At 48.8% G+C, this 12,112-nt stretch overlaps 1 protein-coding gene across 1 annotated transcript in view; it reads left to right on the top strand.

The window, feature by feature from the left end:
* Positions 1–688: 688 nt before the first annotated feature.
* Positions 689–12,112, top strand: part of TRIM36 (tripartite motif containing 36) — a gene marked incomplete at both ends in the record, with an annotated part of 41,267 nt that continues 29,843 nt past the window's right edge. Inside the window, one exon of the mRNA XM_084252001.1 lies at positions 689–751. Within this exon, the coding sequence (XP_084108127.1) occupies positions 689–751 (63 nt within the window). The remainder of the gene's footprint in view (positions 752–12,112) is intronic.

The raw sequence follows: 12,112 nt of genomic DNA, 5'->3' as shown, positions 1-12,112 counted from the left end.
GCATTGTTCTCATCTCAGCAGCGCTGGGCTGGGTCTTTGTTACCTATTCGATTTCAGGAAGGCTGACTTGAGAGGCCGCCGTGCCATTTCCTGGGCCTTCACTTACTCGCCCCCTTGGGCGCTGGCAGCCAGCTCCTTTGTTGTGCCTCTTCTGTATTCATCCTCTGCCCTCGCACCTCCAGGCTGTGCGCTGGGGATCGTCCCTGGTCCTCGCGCTGCGAGTGCGCCCGGCCACCTTCTCCGCGCCTCCATAAAGCACCGCTGCAACCACCCAGCGGGCGCCGGGCCGGTGGGCGCCACGCCGGGAGCGCCCCGCTTTTGTGCTGCTGTTTGTCTCTGCAGCTGGGCGACCCCGGGCGGGAGGCGCGGGCCGCGACCCCCAGGAGGCGGGGCCTGGGCTTGGGCTCCGCCTGGAGAGATTTCACGCTCCGCGCGCGCCACCGCCCTGGTTTGTTCGGATACCTCCCGCTCCCCAGAGCCGAGCGCGCCGCGCCCCGCTGCACGGGAGCCCCCCATGGCCTTCGTCCCAGCCACCCCTGCGCTTTGCTTTTCACTCCGCTTTCTCCCTTTTCCTCGTTAACAGCCCACTGGCGTGGCGCCTGGCGCAACTCAGACTAACACAGAGAGAGGGAAACCAGCAAATTCGATGCGCCCGCCCTGGTCCTCCCGTTGGTGAAGGGTCGCAACCATGTCGGAGTCGGGGGAGATGAGTGAATTTGGCTACATCATGGAATTGCTGGCCAGAGGCAAGGTAGGTGCCGAGGCGCACGGGGGCGGCGCGGGTCCCACTCCGGGCGCTGCCTGCCTGGTGCCTGCGGGCGCCCCGGTCCCTTCCCGCGCCCCGGGCGCGCGGGGGCAGGATCCGGGTGCGCGCTCCGCCGGCGGTCCCAGCTGTCACCGAATGCAAAGTAGCCGCCGTTTCTTTATTGCGCGGCGTCTCTGCAACCAGCCAAGGGCGCCTTCGGCCGTGTTTGGGGCCAGCTGGGCGGCTGCGGGGCTCCGCCTGCCAGCATGGGGAGGGGGCCGGGCATGGATCGAGGGGCGCTGCGCGACGCACCCGGGACTGCCCGAGCGTGGTGACTTCGAGTGGGTGTTCTGACCAGGCGCGGGGCGCGAAGAGAAGGTCCATCCATTGGGGGAGAGCCCGGGGGCGGGATCCGGGGGCCCGCACTCAGGACCCTGCATAGGGACGGGACGCCCGTTCTCCCTGGTGTTTTCAGCCCTCTTTGCAGATTTTTAGTCGCTGCCCCAGGCCAGGAGTATTTCTAGCAGCCTCTTTGGGTCGGGAGCAGGATGCTGAGGAGCCAGAAGCTACTCCGGCACCTGTCCCGGAGGCAGCCTTTGGAAATGCAGGCTGGCTCACTCGGCGACGCCTGGCGACCACGCCCTCGGCCCGGCCCGGGTGGCGCCGCGCCCCGGCAGAAAGCTTTGCGGGGAGGCTGCCTGCGCGTAGCATCCGAGAACGCGCCCCAGGGGGGCTCCTAAGTGGTTTGCGGGCGGGAGGTGTCGGAAATGCTAAAGGTGCCCGGTGCGCGCTGGGCCTGGAATCGCAGGGGAATTCGAGAAACGGCGTGAGTTTTTGCCCTCGGGTCCCGGAGGGTGGAAAAGGGGTGCAGCACAGAGAAGGGAAGGCCTGCCAGCGCGCGGCCATCAGAAAGAGAAAGATGAAACACTGAGAGGAAAGTGGGGTGAGCACCTCAACTCCACACTAGTACCCCCACTAACTCCAACCCGAGCATACAGAGTTTGGAGGGATTTTAGCTTCTGGCCAGGTAGTCCAGCTGCTCCCAGGACTGGGGAGCCAGTGAAGGCGACTCGGGATATGTTTTAACTTTTCAAAGGTGGGGCCTGTGCTTAGGGCCACCCCTACTGCTTAACGACCAGGGGATGAGAAGTACACTTGGAAGACCCGGGTCACGCCTCCCGCGCACATCCAAGATCCGAGTCTCCCCGTTGGCAATAGGTTCTCCTTAGCCACCTCTAGGGCCCAGGGTGTGCACCACAGCCCGCACCCCCCAAGTCCCCTCCCCCCGCAGCACTGACCCTGGGGAGACAGTCCTGAAGGCAGAGCTGCTGTTCCAGGACAACCTGGCCTCTAAAGCGCACAGCGGGACACTGGCTACCCTGGCACTGGGGCTGGGTGAGGGTGAGAGGATGCTTTTTGTTGACTGCAAAATAAACCACCCATACTTGATGGACCGGGATGAGTTAAGGCCTGCAGTTCATTTTCAGAGTCATGCAGAATTGTACTCGCTGGTGAATACTTTCCTGCACTAGCAGGCAAAACCAGGAAATCTAAGATGCATATTGACACCCCACGTTATTATGAAGCACACAGGTGGGTTTCCCCTGCATGCTATATGCGGGTGGAAGGCAGAACCAGTAGTGAACCTATGAACTGCTTGTCATCAAGTCAGGGAAACACAAACAAAAACAAACCTCCAAGACCAAGTAACGTGTTAACCAAATACATTGCCTGTAATGGAAAAACAAAAACAAAACCACCTTCTGACTCCATCCTCTGAATACCTCTGCCTCACTCTCCTCTGAATTTGGCAGTGGGTCTGCAGGAAACACCTGCACATTTTCAGGTGATTTCCAAAGTTAGGGAGGCCAGGTACCCCTGTGGAAATCTGTGAGGTTGGAAAGCAGGCTTCCACAGTGAGGACTGAGGACTGTCCTTTCTCTGCCTTTTTTGGGGAGGGCTGGGGCATGCAGAGCCGAGTTTGCTTAGGAATGAATAGCCTCCTAACTCAGCTTTATTCCTTGCTCACTCCCCATACTCAACTCCGTTTAAAGCCCTTTTATATGTGTGACCTTACAGGATCTGGACATGGACGATCTGTTTGGGTGTTAGCCCTGGAACAGTAGACCTTTGAGGAGTTAGGTTCCATTATGTAGTTCAGGTTCGTAATGTACAGGTTAATGTGAGACTGGTCTAATTGTGCCAAGTTCTCTGTTTATTTATTTATTTATTTGTATTTATTTATTTATTAATTTTTTAAAAGGTTTTATTTTATTTATTTATACAAGCACTGGGTATAGTCAGAAGTGTGGGAGGGTGAGAGAATTCACCAGAGGCAGAGCGGAGAGCAGAGCAGGCAGACTGACAAAGTACACTGCTGAGGGGAGCAGCGGGAGGCAGGAGAGGTCTGCGCGCCATGTGGGACCCTTGCCCAGCGGCCGGGGATCGAACCGGCGTTGCAGAGGCTGCGGGCAGCTTCTCAACCCAGCGCTCAACCACTGCACCACTGGGGAGGCCCAGTTCTCTGAATTTAAAGGGGCAACTGAGGCCCATAATATATTTTCTCTGAAGACTTGAAATTTCACAAAATTAATACATGCTTGTGGCAGAGTATTCCCCCTTTACAGAAAGTTTTACAGAGTAAAGAGTGGAACTTCACTGCCACCCCCAATCCAGTGCTTTTGCCAGTGGCAGCAGCTTGTATGTCTGTTTTAAATTGAATTAGCTTACTGAATGTTCTCTCAAGTGGGAGGTGAGCCTTCCCTCTCAGGGTAACCTAAAACCCACCTGGCAAGCTGGATCAGCTTATTTTACTTTATTGTGATGATGTTGTTAATATTTAAAGGACACAGTGATCTCTGCCATTGAGGTCTTTATCTTCAACAGCAACACCCCATAGTGTAGTTAGTACTTATGATAATTCTTGAGAGGCTTAGAAATCAATGTCAGTAGACTTCTTATATTTCACTATCAGAGATATTTTGGGAAGCTGTTTTTTGTTTTTTTATTTATTTTGCAACTCACCTTTTTTTTTTTTAAAAGATTTATTTTATTTATACAAGAACTGGGGTATAGGCCAGATGTACAGAAGGGTGAGAGGATTCACCAGAAACAGAGTGGGGAAACAGAACAGGCAGATCTACTGAAATACACTGCTGAGGGGAGCAGCGGGCGAGACAAGAGGTCTGCTGCACCATGTGGGCATCTCCCCGGGCGGCAGGGACCAAATGGGCACTGCAAAGGCTGTGGACAGCCTCATAGCGCTGCACTTGTCAACCTCCTGCGCCACCAGGGAGGCCCTGTAACTCACCTTTTGTACTAAAAGAGAGCTTCCAAATCTGTGGTTACTATCAAGGATTATTCAAAGCAGTGTCTTCGAACTGTTGATTTCTAGAAAGATTTGGCTGTTTAGTTGTTTTTTTGTTTTTTTTTTTTTAAAAGATTTATTTATTTATTGATTGATTGATTTATACATACATACATACAAGCACTGGGTACAGTCAGAAGCGCGGGAGGGTGAGAGAATTCACCAGAGCCAGAGCGGGGAGCAGAGCAGGCAGAAGGACTGAAGTACACTGCTGAGGGGAGCAGCGGGCGGCAGGAGAGGTCTGCGCGCCATGTGGGACCCTCCTCCGGTGGCCGGGGAGCAGCTGGGGATTGAACCGGCCCTGCAGAGGCTGCGGGCAGCTTCGCAACCCAGCGCTCAACCGCTGCGCCACCAGGGAGGCCCTAGTTGTTTTTTTTTAATTTTCATATACATCTTCCCTTCACACTATCACACACTCTTCTGGAATCATATAATGAAGGTTTGATGACATGGGACATAAAAAAGTTTAAATTTATTAGACTTCATTATATTTAGACTATATTCACATTTTTATATTTATGTATGAATAGCCAGAAAGTACAATAGTTTGAGCAAAATAAAAATAGCTTTGGAAAACTTACATTGAATTTTGATAACCAGGCAAATAACCATTTGATAACCATTCTATTACTTTTTTTTAAGATTTATTTATTCATTTACACAAGAACCAGGATACAGGCCAGATATGTGGTAGGGTGAGAGGATCCACCAGAGACAGAGCGGGGAACAGAACAGGCAGACTGATGAAATACACTGCCGAGGGGAGCAGCGGTAGAGACAGGAGAGGTCTGCTGCAACTGGCCGGGATTGAACTGGCGCTGCAGAGGCTGCGAACAGCTTCACAGCGCTGTGCTCAACTGCCTGCGCCACCAGGGGAGGCCCGATTTTGTTACTTTTTTTTTTTTTTTTTAAATGGACAAGAGACTTAAATAGGTTTTCACAAAATAAGATTTCCAAATGATTCAAACACATGATAACCTCATCAGTCATCAGAGAAATGTATCACATTGTGGTACCACTTCAAATACATTAAAATGGTAACACTAAAAAATTGATAACGATTTTGTTACTTTTAACTGAATCTTCAAGACACGAAAACCTTCAAGATCTTTTATAAACACAAAAATTATTTTGCAACACCAAGATACTTATGCTCTAAAAGAATTAAGTTTAGAAAGTCCTCAAATCTGAGTAATGTAAAGTCTTAACTATCTCCTGCAACCAATACAAAAATACTACCAAATGATCTGTTTCGGGAGCCTCAATTGATAGTTGCTCACACAACTGGACTCTAATCTGGGTGATAATACTAAGGTTGTGTCCACTGAGAGTGCTCTTCAAAATACCTATTTTTTATACCTTGGGAGTGGGTAAGATGGGTGTGTTGAGGGTGGGACAGGGAAGGCAAACTAAAAATACAGACATTAGCAATTGAAAATAGCCAATTCATAAACATCATTGTACTATTCTTCTGATGTTACCACATTGTTCAAGAGATAATCAGAAAGAAGCATTTATTACTTTACTGCTTTAACTGCTTTGTCAGAAATTTTTTTTATGTTTTTAATAGTGTTTTCTATGAAATTGTAAATTGCATGTTTTATACTTATCTGTGGGTAGTGGTGTGGGAGAACCAGGTCTGACCCCTGGCTTTTTGTTTCTGGGTGTGTGTCACCTTCAGGCGTTCACTTAATCTCTGGGTGGAAGTGTAGGTGGAGGGGCTTGGTGATTGTTAACAGGTCCCATTGAAGGGGATTACATCTGTTCCACAGAATTTTTGTAAGAATTAAATGAATGCTTTATGCATAATGCTAATGCTCTTACTGGCACCTCATAGGCCCTGAGTAAATGGAAGCTGTTACATCTAGCAACTTAAACAATAGAGTTAGGCCTTCGGACCCCTTCGATCCCAACTGTGGTCATTAACAAGTAGAAGTAGGGCCCTCCCTGGGTTAAGATGCAACCTATGAAGCTATCTATAGCCACTGAAGCGTGAGTTCAATCCCCAGCCAGCGAGCTACCCACATGGCACAGCAGACCTCTCCTGACTCGCCTACTGCTCCCCTCAGCAGTGTTTTTCGGTCAGTCTGCCTGTTCTGTTACCCTCTCTGACTCTGGTGAATCCTCTCACCCCCCCATACCTCTGGCCTGTACCCTGATTCTTGTATGAATAAATAAATAAATCTTTAAAAAAAAAGTAGAAATAGAGTTGCCAGATAAAATACAGGACATAGAGTTAAATTTGAATTTCAGATAAAACTTATTTTACTTTATTGTGATGATCACATTAATATTTAAAGCACACAGTGATTTCTGCCATTGGAGTTTTTATGCTCTTTTCAAAAACAAAATTTTTATTTATTTATTTTTTTTTAAAGATTTTTTTTTTAAATAGAGGCATGTTTTATTTATTTATTTGTTTGTTTGTTTGTTTATACATGCACTGGGTACAGTCAGAAGCGTGGGAGGGTGAGAGAATTCACCAGAGGCAGAGTGGGGAGCAGAGCAGGCAGAAGGACCGAAGTACACTGCTGAGGGGAGCAGCGGGCGGCAGGAGAGGTCTGCGCACCATGTGGGACCCTCCTCTGGTGGCCGGGGAGCAGCCGGGGATCGAACCTGCGTCGCAGAGGCCGCGGGCAGCTTAGCAACCCAGCGCTCAACCGCTGCGCCACCGGGGAGGCCCCAAAAACAAAATTTTTAAAGTAAAGTCTCCCCCATCAATATTTGGGACATTCTTACACTAAAAACAAAAAACAAACAAACAAAAAAAAAAAACAGTGACCAATATATAACATTTTAAACACAATGTATATTTACTATATAGTAATAAAAACATAATAAACATTGTAGTGTGTCTCTGAAATGCAAGTTTAACAGCGTGCCCTGTATTATTTTCTAAGCCTAGCAGCCCTAAGTATAGAACTCAAAAGGTGTGGTCAGAGGGGACCTGCTATCAGCTCTAAATATACTGGTGTTGTTCACCTTGTGTTGGCCACCCCTCTGCACCCCCGCCTCGTTAGACAGCAGTACCGCCCTGCAGGGTATGGGGAACTGTGGTGAGCTGCATGGTGCTTCTCTCATCCAGTTTCCATTTGGTAGAAAAATGGCTACTGCATTTTGTCTTAAAGCAGACAAACAAAAGCTGAAGTGGTTAGGAAGAGATGACTTACAAAGCAGGGAGCATTATCATATGAAATGAGCAGCTGTAATCTTGTTAACGTGAGTAACACTAAGTGCTGCAGGAGGTCAGAGTCAGGGGAGGTGATCAATGATAAGTCAGTGAAGGAATAGGAAGCAGGCCCTGGACCTGCAGCTTGCCAGATGAGTAGCACTGGGCTGGGCCTTGGAAATCTGAACTTCCTGGCTTCCTGACTCTTCTTCCCTGAGATGGTTCCCATAGAAACGCTTTATGACAGGTAAACGTGGCCTGTGAGAGACTTGGGTCAATCATTGACACCGCCGTCCCTTTCCCTGCATAAACTTCTGTGTTCCCAGCATGGGGACAGCGCATTGCTCAGCCATTTGCCTGCAGCCCTGTGATTTACTGCATCTCCATCTTCCTTCTTTCCCTCTGTCTAGGGGCTCTCTTGGTTTGATCCCAATGGCTGGCGGTTTGCAACAGAGGGCAAGGTCACGGGTATGTGACCTTGTCATCTTGTTGCTACTTCTTATTCCGGGACATAGCAAGAGAGTGGTACCCTGGCTGCACTCTCAGACTAAGCAGATTAAGGTCCCTGATGCCTCCCAGCACTGACTGAAATGTGAGCTTGGTCATTAGGGCCTGACTCAGCAGGAACTTGATCTCTTGCTGGGTATCCAGAGTGGGAATGGAGGGAGACCAGGTCAGTTCACTGAGTAGCATGTCGCCTAAAAGGTAACAGGGTTATATTTTAAATGGCAGGAAATGAACATCTACTGAACCTCTGTTTTACCAAATCTGAATGGCATGTGTGTGTGTGTGTGTGTGTGTGTGTGTGTGTAGTGGCAGTTGTTAGCAAGTGAAGTAGGAGAAAATTGAGGACATACTTCCCTGCCCTTTTGGACTTCGTGCACTAGATTGGAGACAGCCACAACCTTGTGACAGAAAGAAAAGCAGAGAAACAAACCCACAAGCACCTGGTACCATATCACAGTGTTGACAGGAGTGTACTGAAGTCCTGTGGAATGTGTGTGTGTGTGTGCGTGTGTGTGTGTGTGTGTGTGTGAAGGGGGGGTATAAAATTACTGCCTGCACTCCATTTTGACCCATATTAAAAAAAAAAAACAATTGGAAAGGGAGTTAGGATATTTCAGGCAGGGCTAGGACAGCACATGCAATTCAAATTGGGCAGTGATTTTTAAAACATGCACACTAAGAACTTTCATGTCATTCTCACCTAAAAGCCTTCAAAAGCTTCCCAGCAACTCCAGAAGAGCAGCACGGTAGTCCAGGCCCTCCACACCAGACTGCCATCACCGAAGTCTTCCCTTGCTCTGCTATAACCCTCACCCGACACAGACATCATCACCTCCCGGGTAGATCCCCAGGCTAAGCTGCTGTGTCAGGACCACAGCTTATCCCGCCCCTGCGCCGAGGGAGTGCACAGCAATATGTGAGGATCAGAAAGGGCTTTCATAATAAACAACAGGATTTAAGACTGACCAGAAGCATAGGGGGCAGAGGAGAGGGGGTTAAAAAAGTATTCACAAGATTTTAACTGGAGCAACTGGGAAGGGTCTTGGTATTTTTTGATAAGAGGCTGGGGTGTGTTAATGTTGAAAGAGACAAATTTGATGAGCCAAAACCTGGCAGCCAAGGGAGGGAAAGTAGGAGTGACGTAAGAGTGGAGTGTGGTGGTTTACAAGGGTCGGTTTCATATGTACCAATATGCCCCTTCCCGGTTTGCTTTTATTTTTTATTTTTTAAAAAGATTTATTTATTTATTTATATAAGCACTGGGTACAGTCAGATGCTCGGGAGGGTGAGAAAATTCACCAGAGCCAGAGCGGGCAGCAGAACAGGCAGACTGACGAAGTACACTGCTGAGGGCAGCAGCGGGCGGCAGGAGAGGTCTGCGCGCCATGTGGGACCCTCGCCCGGTGGCCGGGGAGCAGCCGGGAATGGAACCAGCGCCACAGAGGCTACGGGCAGCTTCGCAACACAGCGCTCAACCGCTGTGCCACCAGGGAGGCCCCCCCCCCCCGTTTGCTTTTAAAATCTTATGGAGGGGGCCTCCCCTGGTGGCATAGTGGTTGAGCGCTGGGCTATGAGGCTGGCCGCCGGTGAGGGTCCCACCAAAAGGAAAAAAAAAAAAAAAGCTTATGGAGGGCCTCCCTGGTGGCACAGGCAGTTAATCCTCAGCACTATGAAACTATCTGCAGCCACTGCAGCATGAGTTCGATCCCCGCCCAGGGAACTACCCACCTGGCACAGCAGACCTTTCCTGACTTGCCCGCTGCTCCCCTCAGCAGTGTATTTCATCGGTCTGCCTGTTCTGTTCCCCACTCTGGCTCTGGTGAATCCTCTCACTCCCCGGCACCTCTGGTCTGTACCCCAGTTCTTGTATGCATAAATAAATAAATCTTTTTTTAAAAAGCTTATGGATTAAAGAATTTAAATAAATGTGGATTAAAAAGTTTCTGGATTTAATTACACTAGAAAGTTTCTATAAGTTAAACATGCCCATATTGTAAAATGCCTGCTATACCATGTGAGAAATTAGTCCCTCACACCTCCATCTTGTTACTTCTCTGAAATACTGTTACTACTTTTTGGTTTCTATTTCAGAGACTTATTTTATTTCCATATTTGCCTATGTTAGTACATATACCTGTCTCATCTTCATTGCCAACATGGTCACATATAGAATCCATGTGGTTTTGTAGTTTAACATTATATTGTAGATGCATTTCTCATCATTCCAGTCATTGGGATGCATACTATTTCCATAGTGTGGATGTACAATATGGATGATAGGTATTTAGTTGCTACAAATAAGGTCTCAATAAGATTTCTGTGTGGGATTTTGTGTGTACGTGCACATATTTCAGTAGGAAAAAAAAATCTTAGACGTGGAATTACTTAGTTAAGGGTATAAACATTGTAAATTTTTGATGAGATCTGCAGAATTTTCTTTCAATAAGCTGTGTCATCTCTATTCTCACCCAACAATGTGAAAGTGCTTATTAGTTCCTCACCTTCTTGCCAAGTGTATTTTTGCCATAGTTAAAAAAAATATTTATTTATTTATGCATACAAGAGCTGGGGTACAGGCCGTAGATGTGGGGGGTGGTGGTGAGAGGATTCTCCAGAGAGAGAGAGTGGGGAACAGAACAGGCAGATGGACTGAAATACACTGCTGAGGGGAGCAGGGAGTGAGACAGGAGAGGTCTGCTGCGCCATGTGGGTTGCTCCCTGGCTGGCCCGGATCTAACTCATGCTGCAGAGGCTGCAGATTGCCTCATAGTGCGGTGCTTAACCCCTTGTGCCACCAGGGAGGCCCTGCCATATTTTTTTTTAACTTTGAGAATTAGGTGGAAAATAATCTCTTTGAAGTTTGATTTGCACAAATTTATGTTCAGTTGAGTATTATCAGTACCAGTTTTATCTCCAGTTCTTGGTTGGTTTGTTTTTACGTTTTAAAAGGACATGTTTAGGGCCTCCCTGGTGGCGCAAGGGGTTAAGCATCGCACATTGAAGCAGTCATAGCCTCTGCAGCAAGAGTTCTATCTCTGGCCAGCCACTTGGTGCAGCAGACCTCTCCTGTCTCGCCTGCTGCTCCCCTCAGCAGTGTATTTTGTCAGTCTGTCTGTTCTGTTCTCCACTCTGTCTCTGGTGAATCCTTTCACCCCCCTTCCATGACCTGTACCCCAGTTCTTGTATGCATAAATAAATAAATCTTTAAAAAAAATAAGAGGACAGGTTTATGAGGAATAGGAGATTAAGCGAGGCACCTGCATAGGCACAGGTGGGCCGGAGAGCTGCCTATCTTTAGTTTTTATTCATGAAGCCTTCCAATGTTCTATTCTGTGAACTAGTTTTGGGCCAAACCACTATTCAAATATGCTCATGTGAGTTTGCAGTTAATTGCTTAATCCCAACTGCAGTATTAAAAACACAAACTGACACCTGATAACTTTTTAATGGTCTTGCCTTTCAAAATCTATGTGGGAACATGGTGTCAAGACATGATTTAGACATCTAAATTTTGCCAGCATTTATTATTTTCCTTCTATCCCTCCTGGTTAAGACACTTCAGCACCCGTGGGGTGGAAGTGGCCTCAACTCCACCTCGTGGGGCCACAGAAGCGGCATTAACCCGGATCATGGTGTGGTCATCACTTGACAAGGTGTTAACCTCTCTGCACCTTGCTGTAAATTGACGTTATTCCACTGAAGACAATCGCTCCGGTCCCTAGGTCCCTGACTGTTCTTAAGGCCACACCACTGCACCGTTGTTTAAATGTCGGGTTGCAGAGGGTACCCCTGGCAGCAGTGCTGTGGGAACTTGCTACAGGCAGCGACTTCTCCCAAATAGGAAATAAAAGTGGGGAGCATTTCCAAACTTAAACGGGATGCCCAGGTACTGCTCCATGGCCCCTCTCCCCTGCTGTTTGGAGAGCCGGTTCTCTCCATGTCTAAGTAGGGATGGAATTATTTACACAGGGAATGCAGTGGTGTGATCTAATAATAATGCTTCCGCCCATCCCAGGTTGACTTGTTTTCTGTTTGCTGGAGAACAAGCCAGAAGAAACACGCTTGCCACTTGGCAGGTGAACGTTGCGCCGCCGGTCCCCAAGCTGGGTGGGCAGCGTGGACCGTGGCACTAGGCGGGCGCCCAGCGCTGGGTACTGGGCAGCCCTGGCCCGCTGTCCCCAGCGCGGTTGTGGGGACAGGGGTGCGGGGGGGGGGGAGGGGGGGAGGGGGGGCTGCAGCCGCGGTCTCTCGATTTCAAGTCCTGGCCAGCACCCAGGCGAGGGACCTCGGAGCCCTCGGCCTTGGCCCGCGCCTCTCGTGCCGG

This window comes from Talpa europaea, assembly GCF_964194135.1.
Source record: "Talpa europaea genome assembly, chromosome: 13".
Lineage (NCBI taxonomy): Eukaryota > Metazoa > Chordata > Mammalia > Eulipotyphla > Talpidae > Talpa > Talpa europaea.
This window is presented reverse-complemented; position numbering and strand designations above follow the sequence as displayed.